This window comes from Brachycentrus maculatus, unplaced genomic scaffold (assembly GCF_059751285.1).
Source record: "Brachycentrus maculatus isolate JH-2025_06_01 unplaced genomic scaffold, ASM5975128v1 h1tg000586l, whole genome shotgun sequence".
Classification (NCBI taxonomy): Eukaryota; Metazoa; Arthropoda; class Insecta; order Trichoptera; family Brachycentridae; genus Brachycentrus; species Brachycentrus maculatus.
This window is the reverse complement of record NW_028281326.1, coordinates 269,399-294,008: the sequence shown is the minus strand read 5'-3', so window position 1 is coordinate 294,008 and position 24,610 is coordinate 269,399. Positions and strand designations below refer to the sequence as shown.

Genomic DNA, 24,610 nt, shown 5'->3' with positions numbered 1-24,610 from the left:
ATATTTCCATAATTTTCTTTTTATTTTATTATCCATATACGAGCTTTTTTTAAGAAAACACCAAAAGAATTTTTAAAATTGGGTAGTTTTTGGAAGAGATATATTTTTTCGAGGTAAGGGTAAATGGCCTCAAAAACAAAAGTTTTCTTTGGCATTTTTAATTATATATTTAAAAAAAACTATGGTACTAAAACGGTTAAACTATTAAGGAAATTCTTCTTTGTTGTGAGAGGACAGTGGCATAAAGTATGCTTCGCATCCCATTTTAGTTTCTTTTAAAAAATCAAGCGTTTCTACGTGTTACCTCTCCGGCGGTCGTCCGGTGATTAAATTCTGTGTTGCATTGTATCCCCTTAATGTTGTAGGACAGTCATCACCATCATTTGTTTTTTTTTTAAACCTGAGGGGCTGGATGAAAAATAAATTCTTATTCCGAAATCTTTTTTTAAAACTTTGGATCCGTTACCTACTACCTAATCAAATTCTGATTGATGAATTTAAATATAGCTGCCATTAATTCACAACCAAATAACAAAATTAAAATGAATATATTCCATATAAATTGTTTATGTGTAGAATTTGGGAATTATTGGAGGGCTGGATAAAAATTATTGCTGGGTTGTATATTGGTGACCACTGTTGTAGAAAATCAGTGTTAAAAATCCTCCATTTTTAATTTAAGTTTTACTTAGTAAATACCACTATTTCTTAGTATTTACTAAGTAAAACTTATATTAAAAATGGATAGATTTTACCACAAAGTGACTGCCGAATCAATTAATGAAATTGAAAATCTTCCTGAGGACCTCTGTACATATCGAAGATATTAATGATACGATAATATAGTATTAAAAAGTGAGTACTTGTAAATACTATAAAGCGCTGCATCGTCTAAACACGACGTTGGTACCACTGAATATCTTTAAAATATGTTTACAATGTTGGAAAATTGATAAATAAAACTCAATTTTTTAATGATTAATATGTTTTTTTGTAATTTTATTATTTTCTCTATAATTATGTATAATATAAATAAAACTTACACACTACTAATATTCAACTGGAAATGTAATTTTGTAAAGTTTCAATTGTTTGATATTTTTAAAAGGATAAACAAACAACAAAAAATCCACTTACTAATGTAAGAATGCATAGTCCAACAAAAAAATGTGTAATGCCTACATTGTTTACTATTTTATGTTTTATAAATTAATCTGATGCAAAAAAGCATTAAAAATGTATTTTTTTTTAAATAAAGTCCAGTCCACAAAATGGATTTACCCAAACTAAATAATTTTATACCAATTTTATACCAGCTTTGATCAAAAAGTGAATATATTTTTTTATCATTTTCAGTTATTATGAATATTACCCCTCAATGATGTCTGAATGACTTATTTGATTACAATCAACTTACTATGCTTGTAAAAAAGCATAGAAAATTATGCTCCAGTCCCAATATTATTTTTATCAACATTCTTTGGTCTATTGACTTACTTACTTATTGTACAATAGTGTATTTTAAATTTAGCGGCAATTTAGTAAACATGTATGTTTGATTGCATCGATAAATTTCAAAGGAAGGGTAAATATACTTGTGAAATTATTAGAACATTTTATCCTTGTGAATTGTTTAATTACTATGAAATGAAATAATTCAAGTGTAAAAATAGAATACATACAAGATAGAAAGATTAATGAATAATGATCAATATGATGATTATTACACATCATTATCATTTTTCCAGATAAATATGGTTCTTTTTAAATTTTTTGTAAACAAGTTTATTTTAAAAGTTATAACCTTTTTTATTGGGAACCTTGTATATTCATAAACCATATAAATATATTTGTATTAACGAAATATCTTTCAACATCCAGTATAACAAATTATAATAACAATAACTTAAGTTTTTTCTTCTTAATATGTCTGGTATAGCTATATAAAAATTACATTAACAAATGTGAGGCGCCATTTCTTAGTTGGGTTTATGTGATGTATTTTTTATGTCTAAACTTTCCAATCCTTACCATACTTCCCGCAGGCAAGACTTTAAATTATAGGTTAATGCTGGTTATTTGTTTGTTTTTAAAGTTATTAAATTTAGGTATTTCACAATTATATAAAAACACATTTTGGAATAGCTTGAATTCCCAATATTTTATGACAACAATTATTATTAGTAATGATTTTTGATAGATTGGAAACAGATTTTGTAAATAAACAGTGCACATAAATGGAATTCAAAATTCTCCTAAATATAACAATTCAATTTACATTTACTCAAACAATGTTTGTCTCTCCATTAAAAACAGATTTAAAATCATCATGACACTTATTTTTAAAGACAGAAAGAGAGAAGAGATCACTAAACTTTCAAACATACGTCTTAGCAAACATTTATCTCCTCGGATATGCACACCGATTATTTAGACTTCTGATCTGTCTACTTTCAAGAACTTGGTATACTCGATCATGTCCTTTTGGGCTTCCTCGGCTCACTTTCAGTCACATTCATATTGTACATTTGTTTCACCATTCATTTGCTCCACTTGAATAATGATAATAATTTTGGATAACTTATAAAGGGCCATTGTCATAAAATACTACCTCAAGGACGCATGTATACAATCCTTATCTCAGCATTCCATTTTTTCCATAATTTATCGTTTGGACCTCTGTTTTACAAGATTTTACTGAACACACATCCGAATGATTATATTTCGATTTTTACAATGATTTTTATGTAAGAATACAAGGTATTTTGGACAATTAAATCATTAATATTATTTTTTAAATGGATGCCAAAGGTGCTATTTCATTAACTTATTGCCCGCGGCTTGCACACACATCTGTGACATGGTAAAAATTTATCACTCTTCCGTTTATCAGAGATATTTGTGTGAATTGGTGGTACCTTAGATTTTAACTTCATTTTTCAAAACAGATTATTCCGATTATAAATGATTTTTTGTTTGAATTGTATTATGTCTTGACATTTGTCTAAATAATCACAAAGAAAAATATTCTTTTTATGATTGAACTAATTAATTATGAGAAAGAAATATAAGTATAGATTTTTTTTATTACAAACCATCTTTTAAATATACAAATAGAGTTTACAGATGCCGTCCGTAATTTAATATTGTAATAACAATATGAATACAGTTAAATACAATAAATCGTGCCATATATCAATAACATATTATGTACACAAATTCTCAACAGAGCATATACATTTGAAAACTTATTGATTTTTAAGGCACAAAATTAGTTTATCAGCAAAAAATTGTACAACATCAAAAGATTTTAATCAAACATGCACTAAGTTATATTATATTTTCCGCATAATTTTGATAAACACACGAAAGCAAATCAGTTTGCCTTCCGGGAAGCCAATACAATATAACGGCAAACAATGTATCCATACAATTTGTACACAATGAACACATTTTAGTTTTACTGATATAAAGACCTTACTATCTTTCATGGCACACAAGTTAATGCCGTTTTAAAACATGTGGGATGAATGTTATCATGTATTTACAATTTTTATAGGTATATTTTTATGTTAATGTAAAATATATCAAGTTATACACTTTTGGAACAGTGTGGTAACATTTTTGAACAAATTTTTAATAATGAATAAATAAATTTGTACAAATTTACTGCGATAATTACGATGGTAGTGAGTAGCTGTAAAAACAACCACGTAGTATGCGGATCAAAATATTTTTACCTCTTGGAAGAACATATTTTACCTAAAATATCACTACATAAATTTATAATGGAACCCTGAGTTATGAACAATTAGAGTTAAAAACAACAACAACCAAAAACCATATGAAATAATTTGCAAATGCAATTTTAGGTTATACATAAAATTTTTAAATACAAGCAAAGTCATCTACTTTGCGGACAAAAATACATAGAGGAAGAATGAGAAAATACATACTTCAGTCAGATAAATGAAGGGAGTATGTTCCTTGTTTTTAATCAACCAAATATGTGTAAAATAGAATAAAATGCTAAAGTGTGAATGAAAAATATAATGTTTTGAATATTGAAAGCATCAACTTTGTGGATCATATTGATAAATTATTTCGAGAAATAAAAATACTTTGTGTTCTGATCCACTCACATTTTTATTAACCAACTAGTTTCGCAACAACCTGTTGCCCTCTTCAGGGTTACATTTATTACCTTTATTATTTTTACCTATACCTTTACATTTATTATTAGTAATAAATGTAACCCTGAAGAGGGTTACACGTTGTTGCCGAAACTAGTTGGTTAATAAAAATGTAAGTGGATCAGAACACAAAGTATTTTTATTTCTCGAAAAATATAACTTCAAAAAACTTTTTTTATTGTATTTGAAATCCATTAAATAATAAAGGCCTGTTTTAATCCCGCATCATAAAATCCAAGAATGAAACAAACTTCATTGAATGGGTTTTTAGTGAGACAGAAATTTGGTATTTTTCTAAGTGATCTGTTGTTATTGGGAAGACTTGTTTCGGGTTATAAACAATTTAGGTTTTGAAAAGTTGTACAAAATGAAACATATTCATAACCGGAGGTTCCATTGTATTAGGCTTCATTTAGTTATGCACTTAAAGCACCGGTTAATCGTTGAAATGTGTTGTGATGTATGTATCCAGCTATTGCTCAGTTTTGATTAATCCGTGACCAGCAGTTTTGGTAGGATTAAACTAAAGTGGTATATTTTTTATATAAAATAACTAAATGAAGATTGATTATATAAAAAATTAAAATAACAAACTGTGTTTTATTTAGTAATTTAACATAATATGATTTAACAAATACACTTTAAAATAATGTGATAGTTTTTTCCATTATAATATAGTTGGTATATGATTATTGGTCCTACGTTGGGGAGATAATATAAAAACATTAAGAATAATTGTCGTAAAACAAGATAAATGTGACACAGGTTTCGGTACCACTTAAATAATACTATGTATAAGTATGTATGTATCTTAAAACCTAAAAAAAATGTAATGTAATGTTTTCTTTAAAATTAAACAATGGTCTCGGAGATTGTAAGCCTAATAATGAAACTCTTGCCACTATGCTAAAGAGGTGTATTTTCTTAAAAACATATTAATATTCTTAAATAAAGCATTTTCATATAAATCTATGTATAGTATATTTAAAGTTGTTTTGGTGTATATTTTAGTGAAGTCTATTTATTTATCAATAATTTAACACTACGCAAATATATTTTATTGATGAAAAGAGTAGTGTAATGAATAAATATGTATTATTATTTAAGGAAAAAATCCACTAACCGAATAGCTACCAAATAATGACCCAATAAAAGAACTGTTTGTCAGAGGGCCAAGGTACGAAGTACATTTTTACTGATTTTTCAAAAGTAAAAATAGATTTAACCCTTACTGGTCCAATGTCAAATCTCATTCGACATGGTTTTTTTGCTCTTAGGTCCCATGTCGGATGTTATTCGACATTTTTTTCTGATTAGTTTTATTTATTTAAATTTCAAGTTTACATTTTTATCACTCGTATCTATTACAACAGTATGTTGAGCAGAGGACAAAAGATTTTTTTTGCAATTGAATTGTAACTGTCTACCTAGATTTTTTTTTAATTTTGGGGGACCGGAAAGGGTTAAAGAGTCATAAATGACACATGAAATTATCCCTCTGGCATACAAAAGCATATCAAAATAAATACGTTATATATTTATTTTTACGATGAAAATAATAAAATCAATAATATCCCATCAATATATCATCAATACGAAGTAAAAATATTTTTGCTTTAGATCTAATATGGAATATTTATTGTAAAAATTCAGCCTTTTAAAAGAAATAGAATATATCAAATAATTACAGGGGATAATATTACCATTTTAGATAGATACTTAAACTTAACATTTCTTTGTAATATGTCTTCTTTGTACTCAATTGAAAATTAAAATTATGAACTTTTGAGACAATTTTTTTCTACAAAAAAATTTCACAAAACTAGATATTGAAATAAAATCCAAACATATTTGAAATACGAATCCCAATTATTATTTCTAATGAATTCTAGAATGATCACTTCATTTATTATATAAATATTGCCAAAAGAAAAGGTAAACGACTATTTCAAGCCGTGACGTAATAAGCTTAATTAATGTCTTAACAAAGTCTACATAATCTACATGGTCCATAATTAGTATCTTTAATGCATTAAAGTGTCCGATTTCTTTGGCTAGTTTCACACAACAATGACTGCATGGCTGTTTATTACTCTTGTTGTTAAATCAATATCCAAAGTATGTGATTCACACCGTAATGAAATAAACACTTTTTTGGATGTATATTCACACATTTGATTTTGAATTGATCAATAAGATAATGGTGACACACATTACCAAATACCAGCTTTCATATAATAATAAAACCCTTATCCGCACCCCAATGGTGCATAGGGCATTGTGTCATATAAACGCAGTGTTATATTGATCGTTTACACATGAAGGAAAGGTGATCAGCCCTCCGCTTCAGGTACCAGTCCATGGTAATATTGAATAAATATTACAGTGATAAAATCACTTATATTTATTTACCCCCCTTGGGAATCGAACCCGGGACCTCCAGAACGGTAGCCGAGCGTGCTGACCATTACACTACGGAGGCGGACAAAAGCACCAGCTTTCAAATGGCTCAAATATACATATATTTTTTTTCTGCATAGGTTTTTTTAAATAGTCAAACTGAGTGTAAACAGCCATACACATTTCATCCACATTTCAAAGAGGCTTATCCTAATTTGCCGACTTAACTTATGCTTGGACATATCGCTCACTCCTTTCAACAACGTCAAATATCAAAAATCAGCTGTGCATGTTTTCGGAATACCCAGAAAATGTACTATATCCCAGCTAAAACACCATGTTTTTAACTAACTATTTACCTGCTACAGGTAGAAAGTGTTGTTTTTGCATTTTGAAGAAAAGGTATTGTTTAATTATTTTTTTAAATATACTAAATATTTTTCAAATGGAGAATAAACATTCAGGTTTTACCTAAAAGATCTGTTGCACAGTAAAAAGTTCAATAAGTGGCTAGATATTTAATTTTAATACATATTTTAAACTTTAAAAACGGTCCGCCTCCGTAGTGTAATGGTCGCACGCTCGGCTACCGTTCTGGAGGTCCCGGGTTCGATTCCCAAGGGGGGTTAAATAAATATAAGTGATTTTTTCACTGTAATATTTATTTAATATTACCCTGGACTGGTACCTGAAGCGGAGGGCTGATCACCTTTCCTTCATGTGTAAAACGATCAAGATAACACTGCGTTTATATGACGCAGTGCCCTATGCACCATTGGGTGCGGATAAGGGTTTTATATATATATATATATATATATATATATATATATATATATATATATATATATATATAAACGATCTCCTGAAAAATCAAGTTTTTTGACATCTGACGTTGTTGAAAGGAGTGATATCTTGTCCACATTCACAGCATAGTATGTAGTAAGCATGTTTGAATCCCTTTCTGGAGGTCCGCAAACACCGCTAAGGTCTCTCAAGGAAATTTGTAAGAAGTATATATGTATGTAATACATACAACACTTCTTAAAATAAAAGATGTTATTTAGATACAAATTGATTTTACCTTTTTTCCATTAATAAGTACATATGTAAGTCTAAAAATAAGTTATTACTGTAATCTAACGATAAGTCTGCAATTAAGATACACCTCTTTGAAAGGTCGACAACCATTTATTTGGATCAAGCTAAATATGTACCATGCTTTGAGTATGAATGCAGCGGTCATTCTCTATTTTTTATGAAAAAAATGAAGATCTAACATTTTTTTAAATGAAAATCTAATTTCTAATGTAGCAGTCCGTACGTAGAGCTACCCATCCATGGAATCAATGTATTTTTATAAACTTATTTATACATACATACATATATATATATATATATATATATATATATATATATATATATATATATATATATATATATATATATATATATATATATATATATATATATATATATATATATATATATATATATATATATATATATATATATATATATATATATGTATATGTATATATATATATATATATATATATATATATATATATATATATATATATATATATATATATATATATATATATATATATATATATATATATATATAATATATATATATATATATATATATATATATATATATATATATATATATATATATATATATATATATATATATATATTTATATATATATATATATATATATATATATATATATATATATATATATATATATATATATATATATATATATATATATATATATATATATATATATATATATATATATATATATATATATATATATATATATATATATATATATATATACATGCTGCATTAGCTGAATGCATCATTAGGCATTAGACAACAAAAATTAAAAATACAGTAAACTTAAAAAAATAATACAAAAATTCACAGCTGAAAGAAAAACTTTTTAAAAATATTGTATATAAGATTTTTTTACTAAACTGGCATAGCATTATAATATTTTTAGACATATTTCTTTATCTATAAACTCTTTGATGCTTGACGATACATTTAACCTTAGATTACGGGACATTCCTAAAATTTATGACGGGCATCCAATGTGTGGGGAGCACCGAAGCAACGCATGTAAAGAATGTAATAACAACTAGCATTTTATATGAAGTTCTCAATAAACGTGTTGCACAATTTTTGAAAAATGTTTTTCTTATGTTTGTACATTTTACAACAGTCCCCTATAATGGTACATTGAAACAAGTCCCGTGGTCTAGTGGAAAAAAAAAATAGAGATAAATTAGATTACCGTGAATAAAATTTCATTAACATACTACATACATACTATCAAACACAAATATGTAATTTATGTTTCCAGTTTGAAAAACTTAAAAATAAAAATATGCAGAACGAAGTTACGAAATATAATTCACGGTAATAATTTTATTGTAAATTTTATAAATATGTAGATCATTTGTTAATACAGTTTACGATAAATAAAATGTCTACAAAATACATAGTACATTTTGATGCCCCTTCAATAAGTTTCATTTTAAAAACCATACTATGCATACATAAAAAAATTAAGTATACGGAGATTCTTCTGGTTTAACTACTGGTCATTTTGCGGTTGAATTTTAAAATAAAAAAAATTGCCGGTACATCTTTTTGCCGCTTGTGGCACAATGAATAAATATAATACAGTATTGAATTTCTTCCAAGAAAAATAGTGCCGTAGTAAAATCTCACTTTTTGTTGCAATCAAAAGAGAGCGGTAACAACTCTCCAATATTGCAAATCTAATATCCTATATTTATAAATATTATATTTTACACTAACTATTCTATAGATAATAAAGTAATTAACGGAAACAATATTGATACAACATATTTTTTGCAATAAACCTTTCAAAGCAAATCAACATTCAATAGATTTATCTTCACAGTTTAATATTTGAACTTTAATATGTAGAATATAATTATACTTTATGTTTCTACAGCAAAATAAGTAGTGGTTCAGTATCAAACTTACAAATATTATACTAACTAACACTATGTAAGACAGCCACATAATTAAATAAAAGAATATGCGAATAAGAGTGGAAAATACTCAGTATAAAGTTTTGATTGAAATGCGGATCTGGAGTAATATGGTGATCAGCTACGTATTTGAAATTGCTGAAAGAAAAAAAAAACATACATCAGCGTTAGATCAAATACTCAAAGAACCACAACCCACGCCCCAATTTGGTATATTTTATAAAAATCAAGTTTTTTGCCAGTATACCCATGATATATCAATAATTCAGCCAATGCCGGGTTGTAGGCCCTGGGATGCTCAGTATTAATTATACTCAGACAGTCTGCTGCCTGACCCTCAGTATACTAATCACAAATAACCGCAAACCCAATTCCCATCTGTACAATGTTTTTTAGGATCTCTTCCCCTCAACCAAAAGTAAGCAAATAGAACGCTTATAAGCATATCTCGCTCTCTACCAACAGTGCGTAAAATACGCTTTTAACCGTTTCCCGCAAACAATGTGTTACCACACCAAAGACGGGAAAGGTAATTCTACCCGTTCGGTCGATTGATCCTTAAGGACGGGAAGGGTATTTATACCTTCTGCGCCGGCCTCATTTCAAAGCCAGAAATGAAGGAATTACATATTTAATGTTTTTATATGAATAATATGTACCAATTTCTTTGTTAAAGTCTTAACTATATGTATATAATTATCAATTCCCGTCGCCAGCGGCCCGCGGGCGTAAAAAACACCCGTCCCTAGTGTATTAATATACATAATACACTCATTATCTTCTATCTTCAGTGTAAAGACGTGTAACAGTGTATTGGGTGACTTTAATTTAGCTGAAATTAAATGGATGTCAGATGCATCTTAGTTTAATTTCGCTTTAATTTTTTTCTTTTATTTCATTACTTTTAATTTTTATTGTTAACACTCTTTTTTTACAATCAAATTTCTATTCTTTCCTTATTATGTATCTTTACTTTTTTTCTTTAAGTTTGTTGTGTTCACATTTAATTGATGAAAAACATTGAAACGATTTGTATTGCACTGTATTTTATTTTTCATTGATTTTAAAATTATTATTATTTACAAAAATACTTCAATTTCTTAATATTTCTGCGAGTCTAATTGGCTTATTATTAGAAATAGCTATCAAATTGTGGTAGAGTGGGTTCGAACCGAGAAACTCTGACTCAAAAGTCCGCGACACTAACCACGGGCCCAACACATTTTATTCGTGTTATGTGTTTTTCATTGTTTGCGATTCATAAATAAATAAATAAATAATCTAAACTGAATTATTAAATAAATCTTGTATGATAATACCTTTAGTCCGGGCCATTCAGCATGGATTGGGAGTCTAGCTGGTGGTCACTCATGTCCAGTCCATCTGTGGAAGTGGAATCTGGCGGCGGAGACACATGGTGCTCTATGGAGGAGACTCCGATGAACGGGAAGAAGGCCCCGACAGTCGAGGGATGAGGGCACCTAATTTCCTCGCTGCAGTTATTCTCCTTCGCCCCGTTGGATTTGCGCAAAGAACTCATTGATAGCAGCTTATCTTGTAATCCACGGATCTATGGGGAGTCATACAAAATTTTAAAAATGAATTTCAAAAGAAAACACAAGAAAGTTTTTTAAAAATATCAAAACTCCTCAAGTTATTTGCCGATTGCTTTGAAATTTTGACAAAGCATTGCATTCTAATACGAGCGTGTTTTTATTTATTTATTTATATAAATATGCAAATATCAGTTTTTTTTATATTAAAACCTGTGACAGATGTTTTCGCCTGACAAATTACCTCTTTTGACCATAAAGACAACGCCATCTGTTGAAGATTACAGGAACACATGCAACACTAAAAATAGCTCGTGGTGAACAGCATGCTTCTTAATAGCTACTGTTATTTAGCATTTTCGATGTTATTCGATACATATTACCCATGACTGGTACTTGAAGGGGAGGGCTGATCACCTTTCCTTCATGTATTAACGATGAAGATAATACTACGTTTATATGATGCAGTGCCCTATGCACCATTGGGTGCGGAAGAGAGTTTGAAAAAGATGTAATATTTTAACTAACTAACTAACTAACAAACCATCAACTGAATACCACAAAATTCATCAAATTCTCACACTAAAAAGTGCGGCAGAGAGCGCGAAGCAACGTTTACCTCTTTGACGAGTCGCATGTTGTGCAACAGGAACTGGATGTCTCCGGAGGCGGGCTGGTGCAGCGGGGGCAGCCAGCGCATGTAGCAGGTCCTCCACAGGTCCAGGGCTGAGACCACCGTGTTGGGGACGAGCCTCACGGGCCCGGGAGCGAGCCCAATGGACTCCGGGCCCGACACCCTCTGAGGGCTCGCCAATCCCGGCAATCGGATCGCGGAAGACGGGATCACTGATAAAAATAAAAACATTTACAACATTTTGAGTGTGTCCAAATACTTGTTGACAAAATCTGGATTATCTCCAATTACAGGAGTTATTTTCATATTATTATTTTCATATAATTTTTTTCATCTCACCAATAGATGATGTCTCTAGTAAAGTTCTAGTGATTCAAGAATAATGTTTCAAAATTGATTCATATATCATTTTGAATATGTAAGGTAAGGTCAGTACACTAAGCCAATTTTCCACAAACTTTTTCTATTCAAGGTACACCTACCAAATTAAGAAATTTCAGAGGTGCATATTTACCATATTATGGTAACATATTTAACATATTATGTTTAATGCGAAATGTGACCCTACTTAACTGAGCACAGGCAGTCAAAATTTGGAGCGATTGTGTTATTTTCACAAAACTAGACTTTTTTCCACGATACACCAGTGTGCCACGGCACACACTTTGCACAACAATGCACTAAGCCATTCATATATTTCTTTCATTTCCTCTATTCGATAGATTCTAATTTAAGTTTTACTTAGTAAATACCACTATTTCTTAAAATGTATTGTGACGCAAATTTTGATGCATTCTGCATCATTTTCAAATACTTTAATTCTAAATTTTGAGAATGAATTAAATATATGAAGAAATACGCTTTGTGATGCTTTTTTACTATTAATAGGGAAAAACGTTGCAAAAATTGCAGAAAATTTTATGGAGTGTACGATGAGAATGCTTCGAGCAAACAAAGGACCCAGGAGTCGTTTGCTTTTCCAAACTTCAGGTACAGTTAATGTCTCATTCTCTAGTTTATCCAGTATATGTCGATAAGTGTTCTTAATATAATATTTTAAAGTGGAAATGATGCCTGATAGTGGCTAAATTAAGCATGTCGTGTTGGGTGGAAGAAACACTATTTTCACATTAGATTTTTTGATTCGCATAAAAAAGACGTGAACTACCTACAAAAATAAGGGATAGGTTCCATTATATTTGAAAATCGCATAAAAAAGATCCGCATAAAAACAGACCCAAGTGTACTATTCGTACAGTAAGTAAGAGAAGTGTAGGATTACTTACCCGACTTGGGAGGATGTGTCGGATGAGCGGGCGCGGTGTACAAAGGATTATAGAAGTATTGAATTTCTTCTTCGCTAAATTGTTCCTGCCAGTCCCATACCGGCCTGAGATTCGCATACTGTAATAAATGCAAACAATTTAACATTAATTAGAGGTGATTGTACGGAAACATAAGTAAATAAAATAATTTTATGATGAGGTGATTGTATGGGAACACAAGTAAATGAAATAATTTTATGAGGTGATTGTATAGAAACACAAGTAAATAAAACAATTTTATGATGAGGTGATTGTAAGGGAACACAAGTAAATAAAATCATTTTATGAGGTGATTATATAGAAACACAAGTAAATATAATAATTTTATGATGAGGTGATTGTATGGGAACACAAGTAAATAAAATAATTTTATGCTTTTTTTATTTTTTGACATCTCAATATAGATGAAGAAGAATGTGGAAGTCTGGGAACTTACAAGGCTTACAACCATCATGGGCTACTTCAAGTGATCACTTTACACACGTGTAACATTCACCAATTCTACCCATGATTGACAACCACACTACTCAAATTCTAAATAAAAAAAATATCAAGGCATTTATAATAATTGGAATTTTTATAGCTCCAGTTTCAGTTGGAATTATTGGAATTTTTATATTTCAGTTTATTTAATTCATTCATGTATTATTCACAACCAAACAAAATTAGCGTATCGGAACGTACCTTTGACATGGCAATCTCTCTATCCCTGGGACAGTTGAAGAGGAAGGTGTGGAAGAGCTGGTTGTGCGCCGAGTCCCACAGGGTGGCGAGGTAGGCGTCCGTGTACTGGAAGGAGGAGGGGAACTGCTGCAGCAGCTGCCAGCAGCAGTCCAGGAACAGCAGGAACACGGGAGACATGGAGCGGTCACACTCCGCCGTCTCCGACTCGTCCAGCGCCACATGACCCAGTCTATATTGGCCATGAAAATATATATTTTGCAAATTAAAAGCATTGTTAACTTTGTGGGTATGGTGATATAACAACAAAACTTTAAATATTTGGGAATTAAATATTTCAATAAACTCCCTAAAGAAATTTAAAAAAATAGAAGATATAAAAATTCTTAAGAAAAAAATTAATGCCCATTACATATAAATCTTGAAAAAATATATAAACAAAGACTATTATACCATTAATTATATAAAACATTAAGCCTTGAGTGTAAGTTCCTCTCCAAGCACAAGAGCTCAGTCTCTTTTTTGGAGAGGCACAGCGAAACTAAAACTAAAAGTTTGCCATATGTATAAATGTTTAGAAAATGTATTATGTTGTACTTAAAAATGTAACCATATTAAATAATTTAAAAAAATAAAAAAAACACTCTTCTTATCCTCATTGTTCACTTTGAGTTATATCATCAAGTGGTATAATTCAAAGTGAATGATGAATGATAAGGAGAGTGATGAAAATATACATTATATTTATTAATTTGGTGTTTTTGTAAAACTCCATTTCAATTTATATTATAAATATTAAAATCAAACACTGACTGTAAGAGTCTACTAAATTGTATTTTATTATTAGAGTTTTAATATGATTAAATGAGATTGGCTTTTTAGACCGGAATTCTGAAGATTGCTGTGGCAGTCGATGTGTTAAAGTTTATTAGTTACCTATCACAAAATGGGTGACCTAAAGCCACCCATTCTTTCTGTATGAGGGACTGGAAGCCCTTGATTGTCCTGAAGTGAGTATCCAGAAGCAGTTGGGTCAGTGATGAAACTACGGCGCAGTAATCCATTCCATCACCTGCCATAAAGAAACAAAACAAAGAATAAGTCACACAATAGATAAATTTTCAATCAACCAAATCGACCAACAAAAAATGTCCATACGCAATACGGATTCATAAAATTACATAGGCGACAATGTTGTAGTCGCGTAATAATTCAAGGTAATAGTAATAGTAATAGTCCGCCTCCGTAATGTAATGGTCAGCACGCTCGGCGTACTGGAGGTCCCGTGTTTGATTCCCAGGGGGGGGGGTCAAATAAATATAAGTGATTTTTTCACTCTAACATTTATTCAATACGTATTACCCTGGACTGGTACTTGAAGCGGAGGGCTGATCACCCTTCCTTCATGTGTTAAAGATCAAGATAACAATGCGTTTATATGATGCAGTGCCTTATGCACCATCGGGTGGGGATAAGGGTTAGAAGAAGAATAATTCAATTTATTACAAAAATAGAACCTATTGTGTCATCTATAGACATTTAGAGATGTTTCTTGAAGCTTTAATATACATAATTTGGCTAAATTCATTTTTATCATAACACATTAAAGGTGGGTATTTTTTACGCCTGCGCACCGCTGGCGACGGTAGTTGATAATTATGTACATATAATTAAGACCTTAAAAAAGAGATTGGTACATAATATTCATATTAAAACATTAAATATGTAACTCCTTGTATTCTGACTTTGAAATGAGGCCAGTGTAAAAGGTAAAAATACCCTTCCCATCCTTAAGCATCAATCAATGAATCAATAAACGCATAGAAATACCTTTCCCGTCCTTAGTGTATTAAAGAAAAATATATAAATGCCTATTTGTTTTGCATAATTTGTTTAACACTGATGGTAGAGATTGCAAATAAAAATATTTGCAAAGTTTTATCATTTATAATATTCTCAATATTATTAATATTCAAAGCATTTACTTTGTGCTTAATCATTTTTAATTATTATTTTTTTTCAAACAAATGTTAGTAACATTAGTATATAACCACTCACAGTGTGTAAATAGTGCTATGGTAGTGAAGGGTAGTATTGTTTGCATGCTGTGGTAGTGATTGTCCTGACGAAGAGACAGGTACGTCTCGAAACCGGTAGACATAAAAATCTCGGTGAGCGGTTTTATACTAATATTACTAACATTTTTGTAAAAAAAATACATAAGTTTTATCATTGAACTCACCCTCCTGTAAGACTACGGTAATGTTTTCAGACAGACTCTCGGCAGCTTGAACGGCGAGTGTCAGACACTCGGACACGTATTTCAGCCACCTGGTACTGTCCAGTGATGAGTAGAATTTACTATCTTGCTCCTGAAACAAAACAAGAAAACATCAGATATGAGAAAAGTATAAGTGAGCACTTATATAGTTGTGGACGGCAACACCGTTGCGCTCCGCGCCGATACAAACAAAACTGAAGAAATCCGAAAAGTTCCGAACGCGCCGATGCGAGCAGGGCCGAGGAGTTCTGAACGCACCGATCCGATGCTGAAACCCGGGACCCGAGACGAGAATTGTTTGGACCGGAAACGGAAGCAGACACGTAATTTAGATTTTAACTTCACTTCTTTATCTCCATACATTATAAATTATTTGTCTTTATTTGATTTCAGTATTTAGAGTAAATTTATATTAATTTCAATAAAGGAGCCAACTGAAAGTACATTATTTTATTTTCATTCTGTGCACTACCCCACACATTAACAAGAACAAACACCAGCACGTGATCACAAAAAACGCGGCCACACGCCACCATAAAAAAAAGCTGATCCCGAAACCAATAGCTATAAGTGGTTGACCCCGACTCTGGAGAACTAATAGCTATAAATGGTGACCCCGACGTGACCTCTCTGGAGAACCAATAGCTATATATGTAGTATTCAGAGTCTTCTGTCAGTTAGTATAGTGTAACTTGTATAGCAATGACATCTGTGGATATTTGTATGTAATTTTGTCAGAAAATAAAACCTAGAGATGGAGAGTTTTTTTATTGATTATTTTTACATAATCTTTATCTTCATAATACATACCTACATAGATTTCGTGATAAAATATATATTTATTTTTCATGTAAAACGAACTCAGTCCTTAGAAAAAGTCGGATATCAATTATCAAACTTCCTGACAGGTTTTTTATTTTTTATATATTTGTTAGTTGCCTTAGAAAATTTTCCTTGCCTATTATGAGCAAGGATTTATAGCATATTAAGTTTATATCTCTTAAAAATGAAATGTGTATAGTTCACAATAAATTAATAAGGTTGATCCCAAAAAAAAAAAAAAACAAAAGATACAACAATTCAACAGACACAATGGATTCATGCGGCGGTCGTGTAGCTACACTAGCTATAGCGGCTAATTGTGATAATTACCAGAGTTAACATTGCAAAATTGATACATTTCAACTTCAAATATGGTCAATAAAACATTTAGGAATATTCACATTTTTTTCCTTTTTTCAATCACATTTTCATATGGTGTACAAAATATATATCGTAGTCGTACAGGAGAAAGTGACCACCTAACAAAAGGTAAAATGTTCAGGAGGGCCATTCAAGTCACTTTTGCTTGGCAACAAAATAAACATCAATGCAGGTAGTCATTTTTACCAAGTCAATATATTATACTTACAAGTTTAAATCCTTTGGGATGTTTTTCAGGGCAATATTAAGCTAGTAATATATCAAATAGTCAATGATCACGTTTTTGTAAAAAATGCACTTGGTCACTTTCTCCTGTATGAGGATGATATAACCGGTGCACGTGAATTTTTTTAGTATAAGGGAAGGGTTAAAATTGAAGTAATGTTTGATTTACCCAGAAGGCGGCGAGCGTGGTGGGCGCGCACAGCGCAGACAGGCGCCTGAGCGCGGGGGCGAGCTGGTGCGCGGAGGCGGGCAGGGCCAGCAGGCGCGGGGCCGCCTTGGTGGGGTGCGCGCGCCGGGCCGCCTCCAGCAGCGTGGACTCGGGCGCGTGCGCCGGCGCAGAGCCCGCGCCGCCCCCGCCCGCGTACAGCTCGCTGCAGCGGGCCAGCGCCGCGCCCTCGGCACCACTCCACACCTGGACCAGAAGGATATTTTATTTATTGCAAATGCAGTTAGTTTTTGTAATGTATAGTAAGTCCTCTACTTACGCGATTTCGACTTACGTGAATTCGTACTTACATGATTTTAAAAATTAAACATGAAATATTTCTCAAATATTTTTTAAATATATTTTTATTTTTTTTTAAAACCCTTATCCGCACCCCAATGGTGCATAGGGCACTGTGTCATATTAATGCAGTGTTATCTTGATCGTTTACACATGAAGGAAAGGTGATCAGCCCTCCGCTTCAGGTACCAGTCCATGTTAATATTGAATAAATATTACAGTGAAAAAATCACTTGTATTTATTTTACCCCCCTTGGGAATCGAACCCGGGACCTCCAGAACAGTAGCCGAGCGTGTTGACCATTACACTACGGAGGCGGACAAATATATATTTTAAAAAAAATCTAATTCCAATATGTAGAAAAATATTCTAAAAAAATTATGCGCCGACAAGTCTGGCTTCTCACGCAGCTAGTCACGTACTGAATGTGTACATTTGCGAGTACACCCTTAACAGATGTATCAGTGTCAACTGCTACAGGAGAAGTTATGATATATTTTACTGTATATCGTTATTACTGAGGATTACAATTAATTGAATATACTCGTTGGTTGAAAACTCACCCAAACGGGAACTCTTCCCTTCCGGAAATGTCGGGCGGCTTCCGCTAATTGGCAGTCCAAGACGGTACCCGGAACGACAAGAGAATCTCCCGCACCACTGAAGAAGCTATCTTCGGCAAGATTCGCTCGAGATATGCGCCAACTAGAGATTGACAATTTAATCACTATTTAACATTTTCATTGCAATGCATCCTACCGGGTAAATTGTTTACTTATTTTTTCTATTAAACTAATTCATACATAGGTAAAGGAGATTTTTATCAAAACTACCTAACTGTATTTTTAGCTTGAGAGTAACAATGGAGCAAACAGAAGATGTTTGGCTAATTTTTGTGTAAGTAATCTGTATTTATTATCTGCTTCTTTATATATAATTACATATAGTTATTTTTGGAAAACATAAACATATCATAGTTGTACAGGAGAAAGTGACTATTATTGGACTAAGTATTTGGACACACTCAAAATGTAGTAAAATTCCCTAAGATAAAGGGGTATTTTATATTGATATTCTCATTTTCAAAGTCGATTTGTAGTAAATATAGACATTGAGAGGGAAAGCTTAATAACTTCTATAACTATAGCAAATAATAACATTTTTAAATATATTTCGTAGATATTTTTAATATTAACACACTATCTGCGGGCGGATTTGCGCTCATAATAGAGATAAAAATCTCTGAAAAGAAGTGATAACATTTAACCATACTGTATACATCGATATAAGATCAAAAGATGCAGCAAAAGTCATGCGTAAAAATAACTTATACACAATTTACTATGAGTCGAGTGAAAAGGTAAAATTACCATTCCCGCCCAACACCACCAGTCGAGTGAAACAGTAAAATTACCCTTCCCGCAGATAGTGTGTTTATTTTTGTATAAACTCTGACATTATTGTACCCTGAAAATACTGTATTTTAGAAAAGTAAATAAATCCAGGTTCGAACAGGTTAATGATCAAGCCAAAGAGTGGTCACTCACTTTTGACAGTTGGTTCGATCCATCTCCTTTTTCCAATCGGTAGCCCTCAGGAACATGTTGACTTCCGCAAGTTCAGGGGCCGGATGGTACGGCTCGCGGTACTCGTAGGCAAACAGCAGGTCATGGCGCCGCGGGAAGGCGTGATGGAGAAGTGACGCGGCTATCGCCCGCCCCTGACCGGCTACCGAGAACTTGAATCCAAACGAAAGGACTCGCATATTCTGGAATCAGAAATAAACCATTAATTGATTCGGCAGTCACTTTGTGATAAAATCTATCCATTTTTAATTTAATTCTATTGTGACACGTGTTTCAATGCATTCTGCGTCATTTTAACAAACAATGTTTGAAAATGATGCGGAATGCATTAAAATACGTGTCACAATAGATTATTTATAAATATTGGAATTAACTAAGTTAAATTTAAACAATAATAAAAAAATACACTTAATTATTATTTAAATACATTGTAGGTAATCCTAACAGCAGATCCTAGTCAGCAGAAGCCAGAGTTATATTTTTATTTAGTACTCTGTACTTCTAATTTTAGCTCTACATAATCTTTATAATTTTTGAGTTCTATATAATCCAAAAACGGCTTAAGTAGAAAATTGGGAACTTGAAAATGTAGCAGATTTAAAACTCAGTTGTAAAACATGTATGTACTTCATTAAATTTTTTGATATTATTTTTTGATATCTCATCAAAGATGAAAAAGAATATAAATATTTACAGGGCTGATGACCGTCATTCTACCCATTATTGACAATAATGAGTAGAATTGGTGAATGTTACACGTGTGTAAAGTGATCACTTAAACCAGCCATTGACGGTTGTCAGCCCCCGTAAATGCCCTGACTTCCATATTCTTCTTCATTTTTGATGAGATGTCAAAAAATAATACAAAAAATAACTTCTGTAATTGGAGATAATCCAGATTTGTGAACAAGTATTTGGACCCACTCAAAATGTTGTAAATACTTTAATTCAACGTATTCTTGAAAGTGGATCAGATGCACACCTTACACAGGACTTGGAGACCTTGTACCCTTCTGGGGAGAGGCTGGTTCGGGCGCAGGACCCTCTTCCTGCCCCGGGGGGCCTCGTCTCCGCCGCTGAGCTCCACCACCCCCCCCACCAGGCTCAGGGGGACATCGTGGGGGCCCAAGATCCGACTTTGCTGCCGACATCCTCCCAGAACCTTGAAAATAATAATCATCACAGTTGTGACAGAGAGTTGGCAATATTGGTTGATATTCTGGTATTTCACTAGAATATCAATAATGTCAGGTATTAGTACATTGATTGCCAACTATGAGATATCAAGTAGGTTGTTTACTTGTCTAGAACACCCACTAAGAGTGATCTCATCCCTTTGTACAGCTAAAAGGAAGCTTCTAGCAGATCGAGAGGAATGCTTAACAATTTGTCGCCTCATCTTATCCCCGCTCCAGACTCGACGGTCCAAGACCGATTGACGACGTTTTGTTTTATTTTTTAATATTTTTTATCTATCATTAGCATCATCATTTAAATGTTATCCAACTCTTTATAAGTACCCTTGAGGTAGCATTTTACGAAAATGGCGCTACATAAAATTAACCAAATTATTATTATAGTCTATTATAGATTATCTATTATCTATGAATAGATAGCCTCAGAAAAGATAATAAAATATCAGGTGTGACTGATATTTAAAATGAACAGAAAATACAATTAAATAGAGTTTTATTCAAGTTTTATTATTTTTAAAGTTTTTAATAATATAACATGATTAAATTAAATTGGCTCTTCAGACTGGAATTGTGAAAAATTTTTTGACAATGTGTTAAATTTTCAAAAGTATAAATAAATTCAACCACATAATCTACATTTCTATCTTCGTCAGTAGAAAAAAAAACCAAAGATATTTCATTTCAAAGGGAAATGTTGAGAAGTTCCCCTTTAGCTGTATTTATTTCTTTAAACTCTCCGTGCGTATCGCCCTAACAGAGGGGTCATAAAACACCAAGTCAGATAGCGTGTGGCCCCACATTTGGGGCGTAGTAATTATTTCTAGATTATGTCAGGGATGGGGACTACCAACGCCATCTATTGATGATACAACAATCAAATCATTTATCGGCTAGTTATATGTTTTACCGGCTTAGCAGTCGAACACTGCAATATATTTAATTTGTTGCCGACGGATGTTAGAGGTCAAAATAAAATATAAAACAAAGGCAAAATAAAGGAATGGGTAAATGATCAAGAGTTAATTTTATGAAAATTGTAATGTAGTTTATATTCAAAAAATTTTCCCTCTTTTTTGTGTGTATATTAGGTTAAAATGGTTAAAAACAATAACAAATTTATGTAAAAAGAACTCCACCGACAAGACACACAAGGTGGCTTGGTGGGTCATTGCATTTTTTTTTAAATTTGTTCATAACTGTTCTTTAAATAAATGTATACAATTTGTTAAACAAAAAAATAAAATTAAATAAAATCAAACAAACAATATATTTATAGATTTGACGTTTAATTTGTGCAACTCTATTTTTTTATTTAAATATTAAATATTAAAAGCAAAAACTGATTTAAAGAGTCTACTAAATTTTGTCCGCCTCCGTAGTGTTTGAAGAAGAAATTGTATTTTATTATCATTAGAGTCTACTGAATTGTATTTTATTTTTATGTTTTTAATAATAAAATACAATTTTTAGTAGACTCAAAAAATCAGTGTTTGATTTTAATATAAAATATATGAACAATGTTTTAAAGTGTCGTAAATATCTCACTACTCGAATGGTTAATTAGCAATTGACCATACCCGATTTGAAAAAGTTATAATAATTACCTGATCGTCTGATGTAACAAAAGATAACTTATAATTAGTGACAAATAGAGATCCAAATCTTCCTTTTTGCTGCTCACTGACGGGTGCAAACATCAACACATTATGCGCCGCTCCAATCACCAACTCTCCTGTCAAACAATCAAAGAGAATAGACAAAATTAGCACACTGTTACCAGGACATGTACAATGGATCTTTGTCAGACGGGAGGAATATCCCAGTGTTGCCAGGAAGGTTGCCAGTGGTAGAGATGCCAATATTTTGAATTAACAGTACCTACTTACGTACCAAAAAGTAGAACAAACTGAAAGGATAGTTATATAAAAACGGCATCTCAATCAATAAATGTGTGGGATTTTGCTCAGTATAACATCTAAAGGTAGAGACTGACCGGAGCATTTCATCGTAACATAACGTTGTAACATCGCTCGCGGCGAGCATCAGCGAGCATCCGAAACTATGGATGGAGCGCTTGGCTCTGTGTACTGACTGCCTGAATGCTCGCATCGTAACGTGTTACATTACGACAAAATACTCCGGTCAGTATCCACCATTAGACTCGTTTTGTGTTTATAGCAGCCGTTATAATTAATATTTTCATTCATCATTTATAAGGGGTAGATTTTCGGAAAATTCATAAAAGTGGAAATATCTGGAAAACTAAGGCACTTTTACTGAGGTCATATTTCAATTTTTTGGTGAGTAATAAGCTGGCCCAATACACCTTAAAAGCAATACGTAGGATTATGACATCCTGTATGTGTGAGTTCCAACAATTTGAGTAGTGTGGTTGTCATCATGGGTAGAATGGTAAATGTTACACGAGTGTAAAGTAATCACTTAAACGGCCTATGACAGGTCGAAAGCCCTGTAAATACCCAGATTTCCATATTCCTCTTCATCTATGTTGGGATTTCAAAAATGCAGTACTTTGTTCTACTAGAAAAGTAGGCTGTTCTAAGTCAAAAATCAGCTGCTGAAATCTGTGAAACCGTAAACTCTTTTGTATTGTTCAGGAAGGAATTGTCCCGTGCATCTCTAGTGATTTTACACCAATCGGTATCCTTCTTTTCTGATTGTGCAAAGACGGAACATTTCAAAAGTAAAAAAAAAATATTTGTATTTGTACACACCTGAGAGTAATTTTGGTTTCAATTCCTCGATGGGAATGTCTTTGCCATCATTGATCTAAAAATGAAAGTTTAAACATTTTATTAAAATTGACAAAAGGTACAGCTGAGTCAACTCATTTTACCATCATAACTGAACCGTGAAGGTTAATTCTAATCAGATAATTACCTTGAAGGACGAGTCTTCAAGGCCCAAATAGCTTTTGAAATTATGGACTAGCTTTCTTTCATTCATGTTTACATCGGCTCCTCTCGCAGATTAGGAGAAATTATTTCAGTAAACTGTTGAAACCCATCACTAATAAACTATATTTAGTATCGAATAAACTTATTCTGACGGCAAGTTAATTTGTAACCATTAAATGCAGCAACAAACGACAATTTGACAGTAGATTCTCCGTATTTTGATGTCACACCCGAATTATTTGACAATTGTAAATGAGCACTCTTGCTTGATAAATTAATCTAAGGACACACTTCAATAATGAATTAAAATGGTTATTTTACACAATAATAACAATTTGAATATGAGTTCATCTAGAAATAGTTTAATTGTCCAAATGTGACGTTTCGATGATTTAGGTTAAATTTGGTGTTCATAAAATCACATAAAATATTATTTTTCTATGGTTAAGTGTTCATATAATATACTCAGTGCCTTCGTGACAGATAGGTGATCCACTAAATCAAAAATCGAAAGGTAAGTAAAGTACCTACCTGCGTACTAATAAATAAAATAAAAAATTGAGTTTGAAAACAAGTGCTCGTATTTTATTGAGAAGGAAAATTATTAAAAAACATAAAAATCTTACACAGACTGCCTCGTAAAAAAAACATACATTACAAAGAGTTGTAGTATGAATGATTTTTTTTTTATTTATAAAACTGTAAAGTGATGAAAACTAAGAAGATAAAAGAAATGGGGTCACAAGTGCTATTGAGGGGAAAGAAAAGAGACTCCAAGCAAGAAATGATGTGGTGGACTGTTGGGTTCCAACGATAGATAATAATATTTCAGGTGTTTCTTGAAAAAATATAATTGAAAAAAAAAAC

At 31.9% G+C, this 24,610-nt stretch overlaps 1 protein-coding gene across 1 annotated transcript; it reads right to left on the bottom strand.

Moving 5' to 3' along the window:
- Positions 1 to 8,572: 8,572 nt before the first annotated feature.
- LOC148301280 (myotubularin-related protein 10-B) lies at positions 8,573 to 24,155 on the bottom strand. The gene is made up of 14 exons (XM_088273484.1): positions 23,727 to 24,155; positions 23,561 to 23,615; positions 22,430 to 22,557; positions 20,612 to 20,791; positions 19,591 to 19,811; positions 18,607 to 18,748; positions 17,707 to 17,949; positions 16,071 to 16,200; positions 14,765 to 14,900; positions 13,832 to 14,060; positions 13,109 to 13,226; positions 11,808 to 12,034; positions 10,955 to 11,205; positions 8,573 to 9,773 (listed from the first exon to the last, which is right to left on the bottom strand). The coding sequence occupies exons 1-13, from the start codon at positions 23,790 to 23,792 to the stop codon at positions 10,957 to 10,959; spliced, it is 2,124 nt and encodes a 707-aa protein (XP_088129610.1). The 5' UTR covers positions 23,793 to 24,155; the 3' UTR covers positions 8,573 to 9,773; positions 10,955 to 10,956.
- Positions 24,156 to 24,610: the final 455 nt, after the last annotated feature.